Below are 26,651 nucleotides of genomic sequence, written 5' to 3' on the forward strand. Positions count from 1 at the left end.
GATATGGCGCATCAGGGTCAGATGCGGCGCATCGAGTGTTGGTACATGAATCTGGAACGTGAAAAGCAAGTGATGCGGCGCATCACACATCAGATGCGGCGCATCTGGTGTCTGGCAGCAAGTTGGCAAGTTGCAACCTTTACATCCGAGCATGCTTTGGCCTCCTTTCACTTTAGGTGCAAAGTTAATCACTTTACACCTAAAATTAGGGCTGTGATCATGCCATTACAAGGTGGAAAGCATGGCTAGTTGGTAAACAAGATGATTATTTGTCATGATGAAGATTCCTAGCTAGTTTTCATGGTGTTCTTGTTTTCTCCTATATATAGAACTCATTGTATGCAATTGTAACATACCAAATACAGATTCTGAGTAATAAACACTCTCTAGTTGGTCCGTGGACTAAAGCAATCACACCGATTGCATATAACCACGTTATATCTTGTGTCGTTCTTACATTTACGCATTTATTATCTTTCGTTCATTAAGTGGGTTTGAGTGATCTTGATAGAATCACTACTCGGCTAGTAGTCTTGTAGAATTACTAGCGTTGTTTGGGTCCTAATATCCTAACAACTGGTATCTAGAGCACAAGGTTTCGTTAAGGGAACGATGGCGGAAGATGGGAAGTTTAGAATCGACCGATTCGATGGAAGAGACTTTGGCTTTTGGAAGATGCAAATTGAAGATTACTTGTATCAAAAAAAGCTACACCAACCCTTGTTAGAGACCAAGCCCGAAAGCATGGACGATGCCGATTGGACGCTTTTGGATCGTCAAGCTTTGGGTGCTATTCGTCTTTCACTTGCTAAGAACGTTGCATACAACGTTGTGAATGAGAAGACGACGTTTGCTTGCTTGAAAGCACTCTCTAACATGTATGAGAAACCTACAGCTGCAAATAAGGTATTTCTCATGCGTCAATTGTTTAATACTAAGATGAAGGAAGGTACGAGTGCAACGGATCATATCAATGAATTTAATAATATCGTTTCAAGACTTGAATCGGTAGAGATTAAGTTTGATGATGAACTAAAAGAACTTATCTTGCTTTCATCATTACCGGAAAGTTGGTCGGGTACGGTTACCGCGGTTAGTAGCTCTACGGGAACTACTAAGCTAGCGTTTGAAGCTATAAGGGATTTGATTCTTGGTGAAGATACTCGTAGAAGAAACTCGGGAGAATCAACATCCGGTTCTTTGTTAAGTACCGACAACCGTGGTAGAAAATTTGAACGCGGTGAGAAGAAGGGTAGGAAGAAGTCTAAGAAGAGGCATCCATCGAAAGATAGAAGTGAAGTTACTTGTTGGGGTTGCAATCAAAAAGGGCACTTTCAAAGGAATTGCAAAAATAGTTCCACGAAAGGTGTAAACTTGGTCGAAGGGGAAAGTGATGATGCACTTTTGTGTAGTGTTAAAAATTCTATGGAGTCTTGGATCTTGGATTCGGGAGCTTCGTTTCATGCTACTCATATCAAAAGCATGATGAAGAATTTTCGTTCATATCAAGGCAAGGTGAGATTGGCGGACAACAAGCAACTCAACATAGAGGGCATTGGAGATGTTGTTTTGAAGACTACTCTTGGTTCTAATTGGACTTTGAAGAACGTAAGGTACATTCCTAAATTGAAAAGGAAACTTATTTCGGTTGGTCAATTAGATGATGAAGGTAACGCGGTTACTTTTGAAAACCGCCAATGGAAGGTGGTTAAGGGTAGTAGTATTGTGGCTCGTGGACATAAAAGGGGAACACTTTATATGGTTGAAGTGTTTGATGAAGACACGGTGGTTACTACGGTTAATGTTGAGTCCGAATCAACTCTATGGCACCGAAGACTCGGGCATATGAGTGAGAAGGGTATGAAGATGCTTGTTTCGAGTGGGAGAATTCCGGATTTGAAGAAGGTAGAACTTGGGTTTTGCGAACCATGTGTTTATGGGAAGCAAAAGAAGGTGACTTTTGGGAAATCAGGGAATGCACCTAAGTTGGAGAAATTGGAGCTCGTTCATACGGATGTGTTTGGTCTAACTAATGTAGAATCACATGGAGGTTCTCGTTATTATGTCACCTTCATTGACGACTCCACTCGAAAGGTATGGGTTTATTTTCTTAAAGCTAAATCCGGTGTATTTAATACTTTTGTGAAGTGGAAAGCTATGGTAGAAAATGAGACTAACTTGAAGGTTAAGTGCTTAAAGTCGGATAATGGAGGAGAATATGGTAGTCTTGAGTTTAAAGACCATTGTGCAAAGCTCGGTATTAGAATGTTGAAAACGGTACCGGAGACACCGCAACACAATGGGGTCGCCGAACGTATGAATCGTACGTTAAATGAAAGGGCTAAGAGTATGAGACTACATGCCGGTTTGCCTAAAATGTTTTGGGCGGATGCGGTTAACACGGCGGCTTATTTGATAAATAGGGGACCCTCAACACCGTTGGGTTTCCGAATTCCCGAGGAAGAATGGCAAGGTAAGAAGGTGAGTTATGGTCACCTTAGGATCTTTGGGTGTAATGCATATGTGAAGACCAAAGATGCGGATAAAGACAAGCTTGAAGCTAAGTCAAAGAAGTGTATTTTAATAGGCTACGGTTCGGATGAAATGGGCTATCGTTGTTGGGACAACGAAGCTAGAAAAGTAATTCGTTCGCGATATGTTACTTTTGATGAAGATTCGGTCTATGGCAAACCGGAAACGGGGAGTCCTAAACTGAGTCAAGTTACTTTTGACGATGTTTCTATTGATGATCTTGCAGGTTCTAGTGGGAGTACGGGGAACAATGAATTGCCAAATAACGGTGAGGCGTCGGAAAATGCTAATGATGGGGATGATTCGGAAAGCGGTGATGATTCCGAACATAGTGCGAGTTCTAGTGATGAGGAGGACACAAATGAAACCGGTCCAAACATTCCGGTTACTCCTACACCAAGACGCTCGACTAGAGTGCCCAAACCTAATCCTAGGTATTCTCTATCAGCAAACTACTTGCTCTATACCGAGAATGGTGAACCCGAAAGTTACTTTGAGGCAAGAAAAACAAAAGAATCCATAGGATGGGAACTTGCCATGAAAGAAGAGATGGGATCACTTGAGAAGAACAAGACTTGGTCACTAGTGAAGTTACCTCATGATAAAAGGGCATTGCAAAGCAAATGGGTATATAGAATCAAGAATGAGATGGATAGCAAGAAAAGGTACAAGGCTCGTTTGGTAGTCAAAGGCTTTCAACAAAAGGAAGGGGTTGACTACAAAGAGATATTTTCACCGGTAGTTAAAATGACTACTATCCGTTTGGTACTTTCTATGGTTGCATCTGAAGACTTACATCTTGAGCAACTAGATGTAAAAACTGCATTCTTACATGGTGATCTTGTTGAAGAGATCTACATGAGGCAACCCGAGGGCTTTGAGGTAAAGGGTAAAGAGAAGTGGGTTTGTAAGCTAAAGAAAAGTTTGTATGGGTTGAAGCAAGCACCTCGGCAATGGTACTTGAAGTTTGACGAGTTTATGAAGAAGATTGGTTTCTTAAGATGTGAAGCGGATCGCTGTTGCTACTTGAAGAAATTCAAGTCTTCTTACATAATCTTATTGTTGTATGTTGATGACATGTTACTTGCAGGTTCAAACATGTCCGAAATTAACAAGTTGAAGGGATTACTTTCCCGAGAATTCGAGATGAAAGATCTTGGCGGTGCTAGGCAAATACTTGGCATGAGTATTGTGCGTGATCATTTGAAGGGTACTCTATACTTGTCTCAATCCAAATATATTGAGAAAGTAGTAGAGAGGTTCAACATGGAAGATTTAAAGGCTCGTTCTATGCCTTTGGGAAGCACCTTAAAGTTATCAAAAAGTCAATCACCAAAGACGGAAAGAGACAAGAAGGATATGGAAAAGGTTCCATATGCATCGGCTGTGGGTAGTATTATGTATGCCATAGTTTGTACAAGACCCGATATTGCTCAAGCAGTGGGAGTTGTAAGTCGTTATATGTCTAATCCGGGGAAAGAGCATTGGGAAGCGGTCAAATGGTTGCTTCGTTATTTGAAAGGTACTTCAAATATGGGATTGTGTTTCTCCAAAAACAATCTCATACTTAGAGGTTATGCAGATGCTAATTTGGGTTGATGTGATGATTCGGGGAAAAGCACTACGGGTTATGTTTTCACAATGGGGAAGACGGCGATTAGTTGGTTATCTCGATTGCAAAAGAGTGTTGCTTTGTCAACCACCGAAGCCGAATACATGGCTATTGCGGAAGCTTCTAAAGAGCTAGTGTGGTTGAAGAACTTCTTAGGTGAGTTGGGTAAAAGACAAGACTACTGCGTCTTGTATTGTGATAATCAAAGTGCGGTTCATCTTGGGAAGAATCCAGTGTTTCATAGTCGAACGAAACACATCAAGATAAGGTATCATTTTATTTGACAACATATAAATGATTGCACTTTATTCTTGGAGAAAATCCTTGGTACGAAGAATCCTGCTGATATGTTTACTAAGGTGGTTACGACGGAGAAATTGAGGTTTTGCATTACCTCAATTGGCCTTCTCATGAATTGATGAGAGAAGACCCCAGCTAGAGATGTGAATGGTGTTACAAGTTTAACAAGTAATATTGAAGACCTTTTATCGAAAGTCTACTCATCTGAAGAATGTGTTGAGCGTGCGTGTCCCAAATGGTATTTGGCGGTAATCGAAGGTGGTTTAATGTTCTTGGTTAATTCATTGATATGATTGGAGTTTTGTTCAAAGTCTCCAAGTGGGAGATTTGTTAGATTATGGAGACATTTATACAAAACGAGAAAAAAAAAAAACTGTTCCAACACTTGCACGGATTTTGCAGATTTCGGGAAGCGTGAAGCAGTCAAATGCGGCGCATCTTGACATGGATGCGGCGCATTCATAGAGCAAAATAGTCCGAGAGTTATTGATGCGGAGCATTGAGCTGATATGGCGCATCAGGGGTCAGATGCGGCGCATCACCATCTCGATGCGGCGCATCGAGTGTTGGTACATGAATCTGGAACGTGAAAAGCAAGTGATGCGGCGCATCATACATCAGATGCGGCGCATCTGGTGTCTGGCAGCAAGTTGGCAAGTTGCAACCTTTACATCCGAGCATGCTTTGGCCTCCTTTCACTTTAGGTGCAAAGTTAATCACTTTACACCTAAAATTAGGGCTGTGATCATGCCATTACAAGGTGGAAAGCATGGCTAGTTGGTAAACAAGATGATTACTTGTCATGATGAAGATTCCTAGCTAGTTTTCATGGTGTTCTTGTTTTCTCCTATATATAGAACTCATTGTATGCAATTGTAACATACCAAATACAGATTCTCAGTAATAAACACTCTCTAGTTGGTCCGTGGACTAAAGCAATCACACCGATTGCATATAATCACGTTATATCTTGTGTCGTTCTTACATTTACGCATTTATTATCTTTCGTTCATTAAGTGGGTTTGAGTGATCTTGATAGAATCACTACTCGGCAAGTAGTCTTGTAGAATTACTAGCGTTGTTTGGGTCCTAATATCCTAACAGCCTAACGCCCCAAGCTTCTATATAAAGCATCTAATATCCACAACACAACCACAACTTCCTTAATAATTCTTATCTACAATCTAACAAGTACTGCAAACTTTTTTCTCCTTTCAATTCAACAGCCCTTTAAATTGCAAAGAAATGGCGATTCCTATGCCTAGAATTATTCAAGCAAAGAAAATTCTCAGACGATCATTCTCAAATGCAAGCAACACAACATCTTTAGTGATCCCAAAAGGCTATTTTGCTGTATATGTTGGGGAAGAAGAGAAAACGCGATTTGTGGTACCAATATCACTATTAAGCCAGCCAATGTTTCAAGAATTACTACATCTGGCTGAGGAAGAGTTCGGGTACAATCATCCAATGGGTGGACTCACGATTCCATGTAGTGAACACATATTCACCGATTTTGCGTCTCGTTTGGGTGCATTATGAGTTCTATAGAGCAGTCCATCTCAGTCATCACAATTTTGTTTAAACTAACCAGTATGAAGTATTATAGTTTGTAAATAGATATGCTTGTTCTACTTGTATAAACATTGAAATGATAACTAATTTTATTTTACTGCACTCTATTTACCATATCTATAATTAGACAAAGATGACAAACTTATTGCACCATCTTATAATAGAAGCCTGCGTTTGCACTGATATAAGCATCTTACACATTAGTTTCCTTGTGTTACCTACAATAAACGTAAAACGATCACAAGAAAAGGTTATCGACTTTACCAACAGAGATTCTCAATACATTAGTTCATCTTCTACATATACATGCCGCATAAGAATAATAGCAATATATCTGGCTTTGAGAAAATTAAAACGGAAATATGGGTACCACACAAGAACTTTACTGCAGTTTCTGCTGCTTGACAAATATTTCTATCAAGTTTATGGGAATTAGTACCTTTAGCAGCTAAGGCCATAATGAATGTACTCTTAACGCTATGGAACGGAATACATAAGAAACTTTATACTCGTTAACTAACCCTTTGAAAAGTATGTTATACCTTATATGAAAACCCAGCAATTGAGATCCATAGCTTGAAAAATGGGTCCATTAGGTTAGATATTTAACCAAATGGGTCCATAAAAAAGGTTAAAGAATGGGTCTAATTTAGACCCATATGAATCCTCACAAAAACATATAAGATCCAATGGATCCTTACTGGGCCTTAACGGGTGTCTACCAGATTTTAAAAATACTATTATCTAGAGGTTTTACGAGTTTAAGAGACGTTGAGAAATGGGTCTCGGCCCAACCCGACATGACCCGAACCATTTAGCTTGGTCACATTTAACCCATCTAAAAAGTCTGGCCCGTTCGACCCATGAACCGTTTTGACTCAAACCCATTCATGTTTCGACCCAACCCGACTCGACCCGACCTGTTTTCCAGGTATACTTATATTTTTTTTTTTTGGAGAAATATAAGTATATATATAATAAGATCGAATGATCAAGAGGCTACACCTTGTGCAGATCAAATCTGTGGTACATATTGTGCTTTTAAACTAGAACGCCTATTGACCGTACATGAAAACCGATGATTGACTAACAATACCCGTGATATAAAATTACAATACCCGTAATTAAAAATACATCAAACCCCGTAAATGACCAACCACAAACCAAACAGTAGAAATCCTTGAATGAGTAAAACCCAAGAGAGCACAAGACCTAAATACATACTACCCCGAGTATGATCCAAACCCCCGCTAATGACCACCAGCACGCCAAAACTTAAAAGCTAAACGACCAGAGTCCCGAAGCCTTCAAGTCAAACCAACTAACCCCTCCCTGTCAGCAAAGGCTAAACAACAGCCAAACAGAACCGAACCACTCGCCGGGAACCCAAGAACACCTAACCTGAGGCCAGCAGCCGAAGCGATCTCTTAAAACCAAAAAATACCCGGAAGAACCCACCAAAAAACCTATGAACTCCGAGCATCGTTGAGCACTATAATCCACCATTCAGGCAGTAGAAAAACCACGAGAAACCACCTCAAATTACTTCAATTTTGCGAAACCGAAAAGACGGTGATGTCGACAACGACATCGACCCCACCCGAACAAGGCGCGACGACGGGAAAGATGGAATGAGCGAATAGTGTGAAAAGCGACGACACAGGGCCCCGACAAGAAATTATCCGTGGGCCGGCCAAAAGACCAGAACTCCTACTAGCACCACACGAAACAGCAGTGACCAGTGACCAACAGACTGTACTATTGAGTAGAGACATTCATTTTGGGCGGGTACTATTGGGTCAACCACAGAGTTGATCAGCAGACTGTACATTATGTCCATAATGATAAAAACATCTCATATCTAATCTTAAGATAAGAGTTCATCTACGGATAGTACAACTAAATAAATATCTATATGAACATTCAGATAGTTGTGGCCTTGTGGATTTTGTGAGTTTTTGCTCAATGACAGTGTTTATATCAAAACTTTACATGAATAGGTTACATTTTAAGCCACTTTTTTTTTGAACGGCAAATTCGGTATAGACTACTCTCATTTTCCACCTACACACGCGTTAGGAACAAACTCCTCGCATCCATCACGCAAAGCGTACCCGGAATGCTTTAGGTTAACTGCTTGGCCCGCACAGAGTGAAGGATACCAGAGGCACAACCTTGGAGAAAATTCTCCCCAACTCGCACCTATTCTTTCAAAGATACGGTCCGGAATTAATTGAGGCTTTTTACCACTCAACCAAAGGTTCGGTGGTTACATTTTAAGCCACTTATAATCAAAGTTTATATCTTTGTAATTAGTTGAAATGAACAATTCCCTACTGAAACCTCATCCATAAGACAACACCATGTGATTTGGTGCTATTCTTCACTAATTGCGTTTGAATTGTAGTCCACAATAATGGTGGAGTACTATTTATCAACTGATGGTAATGACACTTCAAATTTTTCTTACACACAAAGAAACCCATGTGAGATGGGGTTTTATATCATCCATCACAATCAGTCACTAACATTTCTTTTCAAATCCACCATCCATGATACAAGGATTTGTTGAATGAGCATGATGATGAGGGACCATGATGTTGTTTACACATTGAAACCAGACCATATATGTTTTACCAACTAAATGATTATTTGTATTTTGATCCATAATAAAGCAAGTAGGAAGACACAACCATGTGAGTTTGCTTTATCATCTAATGCACAATTCCCCTTCTATATAAACCGTTCAATATGTACACCGCAATCACAACTTTCATAACAATCCTTCAAAACATATAAAGAAATACTGTGAAAAATTTGTCTGCTTTCAACCTTTTAAAGTTAAAAATGGCCATTCTTATGCCTCGGATTATTCAAGCGAAGAAAATTCTTAGACTATCATTCTCAAATGGAAGCAGTACACCATCTATGGACATCCCGAAAGGCTATTTTGCAGTTTATATTGGAGAACAAGAGAAAAAGAGATTTGTGGTACCTGTATCATTATTAAGCCAGCCTACGTTCCAAGAATTACTACAACTGGCACAAGAAGAGTTCGGGTACAACCATCCAATGGGCGGCCTCACGATTCCTTGTAGTGAAGACGTGTTTATTAACCTTGCTTCTCGTTTGGGCGCATTATGAGTTCTACACAACAGTCCATTTCTGTGATCACAATTTTGTTAACCACTAAGAACTAGTATAGGTTGTAAATAGATAGAGATACTTTTTCCACTTGTATAAACATTGAAATGATAACTATTTCTACTTCACTGTGCTCTATTTACTATATACTATTATTTTTCTTTAACGGAGCTATCGACATCGAATGCTCTCGTTTGTTAGCCACACACGCGTTTGGCGGAAACCAAATCGCGACGATGTTGGCAGTACCATCGAAGGTTGGGAAAACCCCCCAGAGAGGCAGAGACCTTCCCAAATCGCATTGATGTTGGGAGTAACATCAAAGGTTGGAAACTCCCTGCTTGAAGTGAGAATCGAACCTGGGTTGGCAGTACCCCAAGTTGAATCTCACCCCATACCACTCAAGCCAAGCTTCGGTGGTTACTATTTACTATTTACAATATATAATTTGATATACATGACAAACTTATTGCACCTTGCAGTCTTGCACTAATTTGGTATCCATAAAATCTCGTAATCGAAGTATGTAATTGGACTTATACAAGCATCTTATCTGTGTTACCTAGAATTAATGTAAAAAGATTACGAGCAAAGGTCATTGATTTTACCAACATAGATTCTCATAAGAACACTATGTAATTTGTTATGTGAAAGTCACAATGTTTACAGATACCTCAACCTTCATACAACATTATGTATTATTTGTGCTACTAGTAAATTCAGCAGTGTATATTGTGATATTATTTGTGCTACCATAAGAACTGCACTCTCTTTGGCACAAAAGCATTCCATTGTGATATTATTTGTGCTACCAGTAAATTCAGCAGAGTGTATATTGTGCCCATAATGATATGATATGATTAACTCTAATTTAATCCTATCATAAGAAACTTTACTATTCCGTGAAACATGTCTGGGGCATAAATAGATCACATTTAAGCTCTTCAAAATACAGAAGTGTATTGGTTATTAAGTGCAAAGACACACTGTAGTACAGGGTACAGATACCTCAAGTTATTAATATCAAAACAAGACCATGTGATTTGGTACTACTCGTGTTTTAAACTCTGTCCATACAACTTCTCATTTATCTTCTTTTTCATAGTACTGAAGGTTGTAGTCCACAATAATTATTATATTAAATATCTATTATATATCTTTATGGTTAAGACCTTAATCTTCATCTTTCTTGCAAGTTGGTACAAGAAAAGTACCATGTGACATTGTTATGATATCTTCCATCACAATTATGAGTCATTAAATTTCCATTTCATATCCACCATATATGCTACCAAGATCACGGTGTCATGTACATAATGAAACCAGGCCATATGTTCTCCTTTACAAATGAATTTGTATTTTCGATCATTCTCTTAAAGTAAATTGGAAAACAAAACCATGTGACATTTCCTTTTCAACCATACGTCTCTATCATCGAATACCTAACGCCCCGAGCTTCTATATAAACCATCTAATATGCACAATACAACCACAACTTCTTTAGAATTCTTTAACAACAATCTAACAAGTACTGCAAAACTTTTCCTGCTTTCAGTTCATCAGCCATTTAAATTGAAAAAAATGGCCATTCGTATGCCTAGAATTATTCAAGCAAAGAAAATTTTCAGACGATCATTCTCAAATGGAAGCAACGCTACTATATCTATAGACATCCCAAAAGGCTATTTTGGCGTATATGTTGGGGAAGAAGAGAAAACGCGATTTGTGGTACCTCTGTCACTATTAAGCCAACCGATGTTCCAAGAACTACTACATCGGACAGAGGAAGAGTTTGGTTACTGTTGGAAGCTTCGACGAGCCCAACACACCCACTATAGAGGACCTAGGTTATACTCACTCACTAGACCAACACTTTGACGTTGGTTAGCCTTTAATTATATGAATCCTTAATGCACAATAATACTTAGGCGACAGTGTCGACCATATATCATTCAGGCGGTATAACCGACCATATATCACTTAGGCGGCAGAGCCGACCATATAAGAAGAACAACACAAGTGCACTAAGAACTTAAACACAAACTAAGGCTTAACCGGGAAACTTAACAAAGAACACTTTTATTAATACAAAATACAATTACAATATTACTTACTTACAAGCTTTTCTTCTCTACTCACACTCTTCTCACTTCTTACTTCTTCTCTACTTCTCAACTCACTCTTTTCACAACTTACTCACAACTCTCACAACTTACTTCACACTCTACAAATGAAATCGTCACTCCTATTTATACTACTCCATGGAAGTTTCTAGAAACTAGATATTTCCATGGATATATATAAATATCTAGATATTTTTATACATATAAATATCTAGATATTTCTTACACACATAAATATCTAGATTTTTCTTTACATTTTAATATCTAGATATTTTTCATATACATATTAATATCTAGATATTTTACCCATATACATATACTAATTTCATATTATTCTAAATTTGCATTGTATTTTAACACTCCCCCTCAATACAAATTTTCTTCCAACGATGTCTTGCAGACCATTCCAAGTGCTTCTCTGAATTTTGTAAACTTCGGTTTACTTAGGCTCTTGGTGAATATATCTGCAACCTGTTCATCTGTCTTTGTTGGCATCATCTTGATCTCTCCTTCAAGGACCTTCTCGCGAACATAGTGATAGTGAACTTCTATATGTTTTGTTCTCGCATGAAAGACTGGATTTTCTGCTAGACGAATAGCTGATAGGTTATCGCAGAAAAGCTTTACTTGATAATCTGTTGATTGATGAAGATCTTCCATTAGTTGCTTCAACCACATAATTTCTTGTGTTGCTGATGCTGCCAATCGATATTCTGCTTCAGTGCTTGACAAGGATACTGTTGGTTGTCTGTTGCTGCACCATGATATTACTCCCGATCCATGACTAAACATGTATCCAGTTGTTGACCGTCTTGTATCATAGTCTCCAGCGTAATCGGCGTCACAATATCCAGTCACGTGACATTCTTTTGTTTTCTTGTATAAAATACCAAAGTTAATAGTGCCTTTAACATACCTTAATATGCGTCGTACAACATCAAGGTGAGGCTTCTTCGGATTGCTCATGTATCGACTAACCACTCCAACTGCATAAGATATGTCTGGCCGGCTTAGTGTGAAATAAATAAGACTTCCGACCATCTTTCGATACATGGTAACATCTTGAAGACTTTTTCCTTCATCTGCTCGTAGTTTTGTATTCGGATCCATCGGAGTTGAGATAGGTTTGCAATTAAGCATTCCGTACTTTTGTAAAAGATCTCGCGCATATTTCTGTTGTCCCAGAAATAATCCTTCTCTTTTCTGCTCTATTTCGAGTCCAAGAAAATGTTTGAGTTCTTCAAGCTCCTTCATATGAAATCTGATAGACAGATTCTTTCTTGTTCTTTGGATCTCCTCATAGTGATCTCCTGTGATGATTAAGTCATCCACATATACTAGCACTATGGCTAGTTTTCCTTGATCCTGTTTCACAAATAAACTAGAATCTGAAGGAGCAACTGTGAAACCACTTTGTACTAAGAACTCACCAATCTTCCCGTACCAAGCTCTTGGAGCCTGCTTTAAGCCGTATAGTGCTTTCTTTAATTTGCAGACATGGTCAGGATGGGACTTGTTCTCAAAGCCTCTTGGTTGCTCCATATAAATGTCTTTGTCAAGTTCTCCATGTAAGAAAGCGTTCTTGACATCCATCTGCCACAGCTTCCAAGATTTGCTAGCGGCTAAAGCTAGTAGAGCTCGAATTGTTGTGATCTTGGCCACTGGACTAAATGTTTCTTCATAATCCAGCCCATATTGTTGAGAAAAACCTCTAGCAACAAGTCGAGCTTTATACCTTTCAATGGAGCCATCTGATCGAGTCTTCACCTTGTAAACCCATTTACAAGATATTGGTTTTACATCTTTTGGCTTTGGAACTAAACTCCATGTCTGGTTTTCTTTTAGTGCATTAATTTCTTCTTCCATCGCTTTCTGCCATTCTTGACTTTGTGCTGCTTCTTCATAAGTGGAAGGCTCAATAGGTATTGATTCATCCACATGAGCAGCATTGGCATACCTCGGATTAGGTTGCCTCGGCCTTGTTGATCTCCGTAATTCTTGCACATGCTCCCCGACTTCCTTTTGGCTTGGACGAACCTCCTCGGATATAGATTGATGTACAACAGTTTTCCATGGACTCTTTTCCTTAGAGTACGACTCTTCTCCTTCTTTTATTGGATCCAATATCTGCTCTTTAGGTTCTTCTTTTTCTTCTGGACCTTCTTCTAATCCATGAGATTCTGGAAGCTCTATCTTTTGAGGTGACCACCATGAAGAAGCTTCATCAAATACCACATTTCTTGAAGTATGACACTTTCCAGTATTTGGATCACAACATCTCCATCCTTTTCTTGATTCATCATAACCGACAAAAATGCACCGAATTGCCTTCTTATCAAATTTGCTTCGTAGATGATCTGGTACGAAGACGTAGCATACACATCCAAAAACCTTGAGATGGTCGACGGTTGGCTTGATCTTCCATAATCTTTCATATGGTGAAATATATCCCAACTTCGTTTGTGGGAGTCTGTTAATCACGTATGAAGCCGTCCTCATACATTCGGCCCAAAATCTTCCTGGTACATTCTTACCATGAAGCATACTTCGACAGGTTTCAGAAAGATGACGATTCTTACGTTCTACCACTCCATTCTGTTGTGGAGTATTAGGGCAAGTTAATTGCCTTCTGATCTTGTGCTTCTCAAGATAGATATTGAACTCGGTTGATAAATATTCTCCTCCAATATCTGTGCGTAAGCATCGAATCTTAGTATTGAGCTCACTTTCTACCTTGTTCTTGAACTCTTTAAACTTCAGAAAAGTCTCCGACTTCTCCTTCATGAAGTAAACCCACACATATCTTGAGAAGTCATCAATGAATGTCACCATATATTTCATACCTCCAAGTGATGTTTGTTTCACTGGGCCGAAGACATCTGAGTGTATGAGCTCTAGTGGTGTCTTGGACTGATGTGCTGACTCCTTGAATGGCAATTGGTGAGCTTTGCCAAATTGACATCCAGCACATATTGTATCTGTTCGGATATCAATTTGAGGAAGCCCATTTACTATGCGTTTCACCATAATCTCCTTTAACTTATTGTATCCCACATGCCCAAGACGTTCATGCCACAGATCAGCCGTCTCATTCTTTCGAGTCTTATCCACATAAGCTGTTTCAGCAGATAATACATAGACCGATTCTATTCTTCTTCCATGCATAACTGGATTGCCAACCACCTTTACTCTCTTGAATACGGACACATCTTCTGGTCCAAAGAGCACATAATTCCCTTCTACTGTCAATTGTGGTACTGATAGTAAATTCTTCTTTAGGCCAGGGACAACATACACCTTCTCGAGTTGGAGCTTATGAGAGTCGCCTTCATTTGGAATTATTGTCTTTCCAATGTGAGAAATAGACAACCTTGAATTGTCGGCTGTCAACACGACTCTCTTTCCTTTGTAATCCTCCATTTCTTGCAACTTCGTCCCATCGTTGGTCATATGATTTGAGCACCCAGAATCGATGATCCAATCATCTTTGTAGTTTATTTTTGACTTTAAAGTTGTTGTAAGAGCTTGATCATCTATGTCAGCTTCAACAGAGAGTCCAGCTTCTGCATCCCATATTTCCTCATTAATGGTTGCTTCGAATGTGACCTCTTTCTTCTCATCTCTTGCAGCGGCCACATTTCCTTCGAAAGTTCGCCTTCTGGGGAATCTACAATCTTGAGCAAAATGACCCTTCTTGCCACAATTGAAGCATTCACCATTCTTTCTCTTATCATTTTCCCCGTATTGTTGGCGATGATCTCTTCTTCCTTGTTGAGCTCCCCGAGCTCCCCCTGAAGTGTTGCCTTTTGACTTTGGGTGACTCTTCCATCCATATGTCTGACTTTCTTTCATCGCATCTTGTCTTCGAGATGTTGCTTTCTTCTTATTGGTGAAGAGTGCATCTTCTCCATCTTTTACGGTTACTTCATTCATCTGCTTGGCTAATGCCTCTTGATTTGCCAATAGATTCTCCAGCTCTATTAATGATGGTTGAGTAGGCCATCCTCTCACAGCGGCTATAAATCCATTATACTCGGATCTTAAGCCGTGGATGATAATTCTCTTCATCCTTGCATCACTCACTTTCTCTTCAGGAGCAAGTTGAGATATCTCACGACAAATAGATTTCACCTTGGTGAAATACTGAGAAATAGACAGACTTCCTTGTGAGATACCCGCGAGCTCATTTTCCAAGAGCTGGAGGCGTGCTTCATTCTTCTTTGAAAACAATTTTTCAAAAGTTTCCCAAGCTGCCTTTGGTGTTTTCTCGTCACGGATGTGCTCCAATAGATCCTCCTCGATTGTAGTCTTCAATAGAAATAAAGCCTTCCCGGCCTTGATGTTCCATTTTCTCAAGGCTTCGGCATTTTCTTTCGGTGGAGGCGTTGTGTCACTGCCAGCAACTATTTCCCATAAATCCTGTCCTTGTAGGTAGGATTCTATGCAAGTCTGCCAATAACCATAGTTGTGGTTATTGAGACTCTTGATTCCACTGCTCATACTTGCAAGATCTGCCATCATGACGTCCAACGTCTAATAAGCTTGGTCCCAGACCGATAAGCTTTCACAGTTCCTAACTGTGCCCCGACAGAATCTCCCTTAGAGCCTTGGTGAAAACAAGTCGATGTAAACGTCCAACGTTTACCGATTTCCTCTACTAGAAATGGTCCCGAACGACCCGCTCTGATACCAATTGTTGGAAGCTTCGACGAGCCCAACACACCCACTATAGAGGACCTAGGTTATACTCACTCACTAGACCAACACTTTGACGTTGGTTAGCATTTAATTATATGAATCCTTAGTGCACAATAATACTTAGGCGACAGTGTCGACCATATATCATTTAGGCGGTATAACCGACCATATATCACTTAGGCGGCAGAGCCGACCATATAAGAAGAACAACACAAGTGCACTAAGAACTTAAACACAAACTAAGGCTTAACCGGGAAACTTAACAAAGAACACTTTTATTAATACAAAATACAATTACAATATTACTTACTTACAAGCTTTTCTTCTCTACTCACACTCTTCTCACTTCTTACTTCTTCTCTACTTCTCAACTCACTCTTTTCACAACTTACTCACAACTCTCACAACTTACTTCACACTCTACAAATGAAATCGTCACTCCTATTTATACTACTCCATGGAAGTTTCTAGAAACTAGATATTTCCATGGATATATATAAATATCTAGATATTTTTATACATATAAATATCTAGATATTTCTTACACACATAAATATCTAGATTTTTCTTTACATTTTAATATCTAGATATTTTTCATATACATATTAATATCTAGATATTTTACCCACATACATATACTAATTCCATATTATTCTAAATTTGCATTGTATTTTAACAGTTACAACCATCCAATGGGCGGCCTCACAATCGAATGTAGTGAACACATATTCACCGATCTTGCTTCTCGTTTGGGTGCATTATGAGAGTTCTATACATCAGTGTATATCAGTCATCACAATTTTGTTAACAACTAACCAGTATGAACTACCATAGTTTGTAATTAGAGATGCTTGTTCCACTTGTATAAACAATTAAACATTGAAATGATAACTACTTTTATTTTACTGTATACCCTATTTACCAATTTACCTTATAGACATAGATGAAAAACTTACTGCACCTTGCACTATTTTGGTATCCACATAATCTTATAATCGAAGTCTGCAGTTGCATTGATATACGCATCTCATACATTAGTATTCTTGTGTTACCTACAATAAACGTAAAACGATTACAAGAAAAGGTCATTGATTTTACAACAGAGATTCTCAATACATTAGTTTATCTTCTACATAAACATGCCGCAAAAGAATACTAGCAAAATATCGGATTTAGTGAAAGATTAAACCAAAATATGGGTACCACACAAGAACTTTACTGCAGTGTCTGCTGGACAAATATTTCTGAAAAGTGTATGGGAATTAGACCTTTAGCAGCTAAGGCGATAATGAATGTACTCTTAACGCTATGGATCGGAATACATAATAAACTTTATACTCGTTAATCAAAACTTCTCTGCACTGAAAATATGATGGTAGTAGTTATAAGTATTCCTACATAACCATTATAATATTCGTGCATGTCCTATGTGATTATCGATGTCATACATTGAAAGGAGCCTGACAAGCTCTTAAGAAGGATGAATATACAATTATGTTTAACTAATCCTTTGAAAAGTATGTTATGCCTTATATGTAAACCCGGCAATTGAGATCCATAGCTTTAAAAATGGGTCCATTGGGTTAGATACAAGCAAATTTTTTTAAAAATCGAAGCTGTAGAACTCAAGATATAAAAATCACAAAATCACTTATCCCTTTATCCCACCAAGTACCACTTAGCGCCAGATCTTCACCATATATATATATATATATATATATATATATATATATATATATATATATATATATATATATATATATATATATATATATATATATATATATATATATATATATATATATATATATATATATATATATATATATATATATATAGGTTCAAACGAGAACCACAAAAATGACGAGAACTGCGAGAACTTTTTAACTTCATAGTTTTTATGCATTTAAATGCAACAAATTACATGCAAATATTAATTAATGCTCATATTATCAGCAAACATATGTTCATTACCAAAAATTACATGTTAAATTGTTAATTATATGAAACTGTTCACATGTTCAGAAAAAAATATGCACATGTGAACGAGAATTTATATATTTGATTATATAGGTAAAATATAACTTTTTTCAAACTATTTTATGTTTATTTTTACTTTCCATCAACATTTATAAGTGATTCAATCTAGTTACATACGAAAATCTTTATAAATCAATATTCTCGTAGTTCTCGCCTTTTGTATGGTTCTCGTTTGAACTTTTGACTATATATATATATATATATATATATATATATATATATATATATATATATATATATATATATATATATATATATATATATATATATATATATATATAGGGGCATGATCAATGGGGAAGTAACCAACGGGGGAAAGCAATTCTTTTTTTGTTTTTTTTGGAATTTTTTTTTCCGGCATCAAGATCACGAAAATATGAACATTTAGAAAAGACACTTCGTGATGAATATTATTATTTAGGCGGAAAAACGATCGACAAAAATAACATTCAAGATAATATTGTTCGTGAAGAATGTGAACGTTTTTTTTTCTTCATGTTTTGTGAAGTAAAATTTAGCCCGATTTAGAGTTTAGGCTTTAGGGTTTAGGGTTTGGTGTTTTGGGTTTATTCCATAAACCCAAAACACTAAACCCTAAACCCTAAACTATAAACCGTTCGTGTTATAAACTCACTCTAAATCCTAAATCCTAAATCTAAACCATAAACCCTAAATTTCTAAACCCTAACATCTAAACCCTATAAACCCTAATATCTAAACCACACTATCTAAACCCTAATATCTAAAACCTCAACATACGCTCGAAAAACACAATAATTGTTATATATTATTTCTTCGAGCGTTTTTCCGCTAAAATAAAACAACATTTATCACAAAGTGTCTTTATTAAATGTTCATATTTTTATCTAATCTATAATGTTCGTGAACAAAGTTTTTTCAAAAAATGAAAAGAAAAAAAAAATTGCCTTCCCCTGCTTTTTTCCGATTGATTATATATATTATATATATATATATATATATATATATATATATATATATATATATATATATATATATATATATATATATATATATATATATATATATTGCACCTTGCACTAATTTTGGTTCCACATAATCTCTTAATCTAAGTCTGCAATAGGACCGATACAAGTATCTTATATGTGTTACCTAGAATAGAAGTAAAAAGATTACGAGCAAAGGTCATTGATTTTACCAACAAAGATTCTCAATACATTAGTTTATCGTCTACATAAACATGCCACAAAATAATAAGATTGAAGTATCTGGCTTTCAGAAAGAATAAACTGAAAAATGGTTAACATACAAGAACTTACTGCAGGTTCGGCATCTGGATAAATATTTCTGAAAAACTTAGGGAAACTAGTACTTCTAACAACTCCGGATAAAATGATGGATAAACTTATTAATGAGCTCTTAAACCACTTAAGAACGTAACCTGTTTAGAATCATTACTCTCAACAGAATAAAGACATTTATTTTGTGAGGAATCTGTAAATGTAGTGCCGTTCACCTAAAACCAAACATACAAGGCACTACATTTACAGATACCCCAACCTTTAGAAAACACCACATGATTTGCTACTATTCGTCACTGATTGTGTTTATTACTCCAACCATACAAGAAGCTGCTATTCTGTTACCATAAAATTTCACTCTCTATGGCACAAAAACATTCCGTTGTGATATCATCTGTGTGACTGTGTAACCTGTAAGTTCAGCAGAGTGTATATTGTGCCCATAATAATCCCATCATAAGAACTTTACTATTGCTAATATTGGAATTTAAGATCTATCTATATTTACATTAGTTGAAATGGGCTATAGAATTTTAGCCTTGTACATATGCGAAACATGTCTAGGACAAAATAGATCACATTTAAGCTCTTCAAAATACAGAACTGTATTGGTTATTAGTTGCAAAGACACACTGTCCTACAGGGTACAGATACCTCATATTATTAATATCAAAACAAGACCATGTGATTTGGTACTAGTCTTCCAAACTGTGTTTATAACTCTGGCCATACAACTTCTCACCTATCTTCTTTTGCATAGTGAAGGTTGAAGTCCACAATAATTATTATATTAAATATCTATTACTCCGTATTTTTTATGGTTGAGACCCTTAATCTTGTTCTATCTTGCAAGTTGGTGCAAGAGAGTACCATGTGACATTGTTGATTATATCTTCCATCACAATTATCAGTCATTAAATTTCCATTTCATATCCACCATATAAGTTACCAAGATCACGGTGTCATGTACATAATGAAACCAGGCCATATGTTATCCTTCATAAATGAATTTGTATTCCGAACCTTCTAAAAGTGACAAAACCATGTGACTTTTCCTTTTCAACCATACGTCTCTATCATCGAATGCCTAACGCTCCAAGCTTCTATATAAACCATCGAACATGCACAACACAACCACAACTTGCTTAGAATTCTTTAACAACAATCTAACAAATACTGCAAAAAAATTTCTACTTTCAATTCATCAACCCTTCAATTTGAAAAAAAAAATGGCCATTCGTATGCCTAGAATTATTCAAGCGAAGAAAATTCTTAAACGATCATTCTCAAACGGAAGCACCACATCTATAGACATCCCAAAAGGCTATTTTGCGGTTTATGTAGGTGAACTAGAGAAAAGGCGATTTGTGGTACCTGTATCACTATTAAGCCAGCCTATGTTCCAAGAGTTACTACATCTGGCAGAAGAAGAGTTCGGGTACAACCATCCAATGGGTGGCCTCACAATTCCATGTCATGAAGACATGTTTATTAGTCTTGCATCTCGTTTGGGCGCTTTATGAGTTCTACACAGCAGTCCATCTCTGCGGTGACAATTTTGTTACTAACAACTAACCACTATGAACTGTTATAGTTTGTAAATAGAGATGCTTGTTCCACTTGTATATATATCGAAATGATAACTACTTCTATTTTACTGTACTATATTTACCATGTATAATTAGACAAACATGACAAACTTATTGCACCGTCTTATAATTGAAGTCTGCATGCAGTTGCATTGATATATGCATCTTATACATTAGTTTTCTGGTGTTACCTACAATAAACGTAAAAAGATCACAAGAAAAGGTCACTGATTTTCCCAACAGAGATTCTCAATACATTAGTTCATCTTCTACATAAACATGCCGCATAAGAATAATAGCAATATATCTGACTTCGAGAAAGATTAAACCGAAAAATGGGTACCGCTCAAGAACTTTACTGCAGTGTCTGCTGCTGGACAAATATTTCTGAGAAGTTTATGGGAATACATAAGAAACTTTATACTCGTTAAACAAAGCTTCTCATCACTGCAAATATGATGGTAGTAGTTATAACTTATAAGTATTCCTACATAACCGTTGTAATATTTCTACATGTTCTATGTGATTAATTGATGTCATAAATTTAAAGGAGCCAGAAAAGCTCTTAAGAAGGATGAATATAAAATTATGTTTAACTAATCCTTTGAAAAGTATGTTATACCTTATATGTTAACCCGGCAATTGAGATCCATAGCTTGAAAAACAGGTCCATTGGGTTGGATATTTAACCAAATGGGAGCATAAAAAGTTAAAGAATGGGTCTAATTTAGACCCATATGAAGCCTAACAAATATATATAAGGTCCAATGGGTCTTTAACGGGTCTTTGCGAGATTTAAAAAATATTATTATCTAGAGGTTTTACGAGTTTAAGAGACTTTGAGAAACGAGTCTCGACCCAACCCGACAAATATAGACCCGACTCGTTTAACACGTATAAAAAATCTGGCTTGTTCGACCCATGACCCGTTTTGACCCAAACCCATTCAGGTCTCGACCCAACCTAACCCGTTTGCCATGTACGCTTATATATTTACAATCACCACTCTTAATTGAATAGAGACAATCGTTTTGGGCGGGTACTTTTGGGTTAACCTCAGAGTAGATCAGTGACTGTACATTATGCCCATAATGATAAAAACATCTCATATCTAATCTTAAAATAAGAGTTCATCTACTGATAGAACGACTAATTTAAAATTTATATGAATATTCGGATAGCTGTGGGTTTTACAAGTTTTAGCCCAATGACCTTGTTGATATCAAAACTTCACATAAATAGGTTACATTTAACCCAATTATAATTCAAAAGTTTATATTTTTGTAATTAGGTGAAAGGCACAATGTCCTACAGATACCTCAACCATCAGACAACCCCATGTTATTTGGTGCCATTTTTGTAATTAGTTTAAATTGTAGTCCACAATAATTGTAATAATACTTATCAACTGAAGTAACACAACATATATAGACATCCCAAAAGGCTATTTTGCCGTTTACGTAGGAGAACAAGAGAAAACGCGATTTGTGGTACCTATATCACTACTAAGCCAGCCAACGTTTCAAGAATTACTACATCAGGCAGAAGAAGAGTTTGGTTATAACCATCTAATGGGTGGCCTCACAATTCATGTTGGTTTATTTTGGCCAGTAGAAGATATGTTTATCCCACATTGGTGGGAAGAAGATGTGAGGGGTGAGTGACTTGGTTATATAAGAGGAGCTAAGTCTTCATTCCAAATCGCACCAATCAATACGCTTTAAGTATTTGATTATTTCTTTCTTTCTTACCCTTGTTTGAAAGTTGTATTAGTTAAATATTTTGGAGAGTGTAGTTGGCTTAAGAGAGTCGTCTATATCATTGTAACAATTTGTGATATAGTGTATTTCTCTCTTTGGGGGCCGGTGGTTTTTCTCCTGTTTTGGAGTTTCCACGTTAAATCTTGTGTTGTGTATTGTTCTTATTTCTTTACTATTATTGTTGGGCTGGGTGGTGGGAATTAGTGAGACCGTAATTTCCCAACAACTGGTAACAGAGCGTCAGGTTTGACGGGGGTCTCGGTTATAGGAGTCGGAGTATGCTCTGTGGTTGCCACGGGAGTGGATCGTCCACATCAGAAACGAGTTCTATTGATCGTATAGGGTATCTGGTTAGACAATATTTTTTCTGATTCGTAGTAATAGTTGGATTTGTTAGTGGTCTAGTTGTGGATTTCCGATTTAAAGGGTCCTGGCTACCTGCTACATCTTTTGGCTATTCGAAACGTGAGCAAAATCAGAGAAAGTGTTGTTTATAGGATACGGATACGATGTCGAAGTTCAGTCCAATGAGGTTTGATGTAGAGAAATTTGATGGGATGATCAATTTTGGCTTATGGCAGGTTCAAGTCAAGGATGTGTTGATTCAGTCCGGTTTACACAAGGCTTTGAAGGGTAAACCCACCCTTGTTCCTGGCAGTGATTCTAGCAGTAAGTTTGATGAAGAAGAATGGGATGATATGGATTTGAGGGCAGCAAGTGCGATTCGTTTGTGTCTTGCAAAGAACGTGCTTGCAAATGTGCACGGGTTATCAACGGCAAAGGAGCTTTGGGTTAAACTAGAGCAGTTGTACCAGGGCAAGGGCATCTCAAATCGGTTGTGTCTTAAAGAACAATTTCATACTCTGCGTATGGATGGGGGTTCAAAGATTTCAGATCATCTAAGTATTCTTAACGGTATTGTTTCAGAACTGGAGGCTATTGGAGTTAAAACGGATGATGAAGATAAAGCTTTGAGGTTGATATTATCTTTATCATCGTCTTATGAACACATGAAACCTATTTTGATGTATGGGAAGAAAACTCTGAAGTTTGAAGACGTTACTAGCAAGCTCCTATCCGAGGAGAAAAGACTGGAAGGTAACGGGGTCTCGTCATCAGGAGATACGATAGTGTTGTGTTCGGATAGGCAGAAGAGAAACTCTAGAAAGAATCTGACATGCTGGAAGTGCGGGAAGACTGGACATGTAAGGGTTAATTGTCCCGGTGGAGCTAATCCGGCAAATGGCTCCAAAGACGCTAACATTGTCTCCGTTGTTACGGAGAGTGACGAATTCCTCTGAAGTCACGTCATCCTCATGGTGTGTCCGCGCCACCGTGGAAAGGGATGTTCGTTAGCGGTTCCACAATTACACATGGGCATTGGTTTGGCATTTATGCAGGTTGTGTGGTGGAAACTGATGTTGTAGCTGATGGGACTTTCGGAAAAGCCAAACAGGGAAGTTGCACCATAAAGTTTCAGCTGGTTGTTCAACAACATGTGCCGAGGTGAAATGCTTGGAATGTGATATTCTAAGTGCTATACTCTTAATGGTGGAGTATGATAATTCTTGTTAAGAGTTATGATTGTCTGTGATGACAATGATTGTAGGTTTAGATAATGTTCGATGAAGATGCAAGTTTTGTCTCTTGGGAGATAATGTCAACGGCATAAAGATGAGGATCTTGAAGTTGTCGTCGAGGAAGCGTCTACATCGGTTATCCTTGCAATGTGGAAGCATGGTTATCTTCTTCTATCCAAAAGGTGGAGATTTGTTGGTTTATTTTGGCTAGTAGAAGATATGTTTATCCCACATTGGTGGGAGGAAGATGTGAGGGGTGAGTGACTTGGTTATATAAGAGGGGCTAAGTCTTCATTCTAAATCGCACCAATCAATACGCTTTAAGTATTTGATTATTTCTTTCTTTCTTACCCTTGTTTGAAAGTTGTATTAGTTAAATATTTTGGAGAGTGTAGTTGGCTTAAGAGAGTCGTCTATATCATTGTAACAATTTGTGATATAGTGTATTTCTCTCTTTGGGGGCCGGTGGTTTTTCTCCTGTTTTGGAGTTTCCACGTTAAATCTTGTGTTGTGTATTGTTCTTATTTCTTTACTATTATTGTTGGGCTGGGTGGTGGGAATTAGTGAGACCGTAATTTCCCAACAATTCCATGTTTCACCAACTCGAGTCTACTTTCCACAAAATCATGTTGCGAGGGAGTTAATATGCAGCAGATAAACGGATCAAATTATTCGTCCTTTGATAGAACATTGGAAATATACTAATATCTGTTTCCTGTTTATATCATTGCGTAAAGAATGAATTGTTTGCCATGCCTTAGAGGAAAGAAATCACAAGGAAAAAAGTTAGATGAAAAAAAGGAAGATGAGATTAAAGATGAGGATTTGTCTGTGGCACAACCAAAACAAAATCCCATTTCCAAACTAACTTCTGGTATGTTTATATGCAAGTTGTATATTTAATGCTAAATTTGAAATTTATTTATTTTGAGCGAAACATTTCATTTTGCGCTGAATTTATCCATTTTGGGAGAATTTGTTTTATTCTGCACTAAATATTTTCATTAGTGCCCAGATTTTTCGATTTTGTGCCGGAATTTGGAATGTATGCTACATCATTGGATCATAATGGGTGATTTATATGATTCTTCTGGGGATTATCTGTTATATAATATGGGGGTTGGGTTTCCAGAATCTTAACATCCGGATTGATCCTTAAATCGTGAAGCACTTTCCGAATTAAGTATTTCGACTCAATTAACCATGGGTTGCACGAAATCTCGATTGGGATAAGACAAGGAATATTTAATCTCTTGGCTAAAAGAGAATTAAATTATATGAATGTAGAGAGTTGTTTCCTTATGAAAATGCAGAGAAAATGTGTGTAAAACGTATGGAACAAAAGTGTGAAGATGTAAAAAGAGTGAAAAAGGGCGATTTTGGGCGATTTTCTAAATTTGTTCCATCTCTGCTTATGATTAATCGATATTGAAGATCTGATAACAACAGGAATCAAGGTAGGGACGGGTGATGGGGAAATCATCTGCAGGAAAGAAGAAAACAGTACCTCCTACTATTCCTAGAGTTTTAAGGAATAGGAAAATTGGGTTGGAATCCCAAATTAACATGACGGCTGAGGATTTGATTAAGCGACCATTGGCAGATGATCATGAACATAATCAAAAGGGTTTACACTATAGCATGAAGAATGATCTACAGGATCTGGATGAGAATGTTAGTAGCCACACAGAGGATGAATCTTCATCAGAAATTGAGATGGAACCTAGGGTCCCAGAAAACAAGATTGGAAAAGAGGATATGCTGGTGAAGCCTATAGATGATGAGGATGTGGTTAACGATGGTCCAATTGCAACGGATCCCCTGCAAAAACCATACTTACATGCTGCTGCCGCTGGAATAAAAGTAAATCGCAAAGCTAATTTTAGATTTATTCCACAGACTGAAGTTCTTGAAGATGGTATCGATGTAATGATTCCATTAGCATCAGTTAAGGAAGCTGAGAAGCGGTACAGTAACACTCTATATGGTTATTTTCTTGGTAAGCGCCTAGCTTTTCCAATCGTAAATAACTATGTTTTGAATGTTTGGAAAAAATATGGATTGGAAAAGGTGATGATGAACTCCAAGGGGTTCTATTTCTTTAAGTTCGATTCGAATGCGGGGATGTTAAAAGTGCTAGAAAATGGTCCTTGGATGATACGTGGTATCCCTATTATCTTAAACAAATGGTCCACTGAGATTTCTCTAACAAAAGAGGACATTACTAGAGTACCGGTATGGGTGAAATTATATGATGTACCTCTTGCTGGTTTTACGGAGGAAGGATTAAGCAGGATCGCTTCAAAAGTCGGGAGGCCTATGATGCTAGATTCGTATACTAGCACGATGTGTATGGAATCGTGGGGGCGCCCAAATTATGCTCGGGCCATGATAGAACTTTCTGCAGATAAGGATATG

General features: G+C 37.4%; 5 protein-coding genes across 5 annotated transcripts in view; all 5 read left to right on the forward strand.

The window, feature by feature from the left end:
- The first annotated feature begins 5,553 nt into the window (after positions 1-5,553).
- Positions 5,554-5,986, forward strand: LOC139856095 (auxin-responsive protein SAUR21-like). Its single transcript, XM_071845330.1, has one exon. The coding sequence runs from the start codon at positions 5,690-5,692 to the stop codon at positions 5,984-5,986; it is 297 nt and encodes a 98-aa protein (XP_071701431.1). The 5' UTR covers positions 5,554-5,689.
- A 2,464-nt stretch (positions 5,987-8,450) lies between these two features.
- On the forward strand, positions 8,451-9,291 carry LOC139853278 (auxin-responsive protein SAUR21-like). Its single transcript, XM_071842649.1, has one exon. The coding sequence runs from the start codon at positions 8,867-8,869 to the stop codon at positions 9,161-9,163; it is 297 nt and encodes a 98-aa protein (XP_071698750.1). The 5' UTR covers positions 8,451-8,866; the 3' UTR covers positions 9,164-9,291.
- A 1,227-nt stretch (positions 9,292-10,518) lies between these two features.
- LOC139855325 (auxin-responsive protein SAUR19-like) lies at positions 10,519-16,863 on the forward strand. Its single transcript, XM_071844553.1, has 2 exons — positions 10,519-10,971; positions 16,664-16,863. The coding sequence occupies exons 1-2, from the start codon at positions 10,640-10,642 to the stop codon at positions 16,746-16,748; spliced, it is 417 nt and encodes a 138-aa protein (XP_071700654.1). The 5' UTR covers positions 10,519-10,639; the 3' UTR covers positions 16,749-16,863.
- Positions 16,864-20,458: 3,595 nt separating this feature from the next.
- Positions 20,459-21,001, forward strand: LOC139852521 (auxin-responsive protein SAUR21-like). The gene has a single exon (XM_071841819.1). The coding sequence runs from the start codon at positions 20,534-20,536 to the stop codon at positions 20,825-20,827; it is 294 nt and encodes a 97-aa protein (XP_071697920.1). The 5' UTR covers positions 20,459-20,533; the 3' UTR covers positions 20,828-21,001.
- A 3,820-nt stretch (positions 21,002-24,821) lies between these two features.
- The window catches only part of LOC139851365 (uncharacterized), a 53,711-nt gene continuing 51,881 nt past the window's right edge, over positions 24,822-26,651 (forward strand). The window contains exon 1 of the mRNA XM_071840391.1: positions 24,822-25,107. Within this exon, the coding sequence (XP_071696492.1) occupies positions 24,972-25,107 (136 nt within the window). The 5' untranslated portion in view covers positions 24,822-24,971. The remainder of the gene's footprint in view (positions 25,108-26,651) is intronic.

Source organism: Rutidosis leptorrhynchoides, chromosome 6, assembly GCF_046630445.1.
Source record: "Rutidosis leptorrhynchoides isolate AG116_Rl617_1_P2 chromosome 6, CSIRO_AGI_Rlap_v1, whole genome shotgun sequence".
NCBI lineage: Eukaryota > Viridiplantae > Streptophyta > Magnoliopsida > Asterales > Asteraceae > Rutidosis > Rutidosis leptorrhynchoides.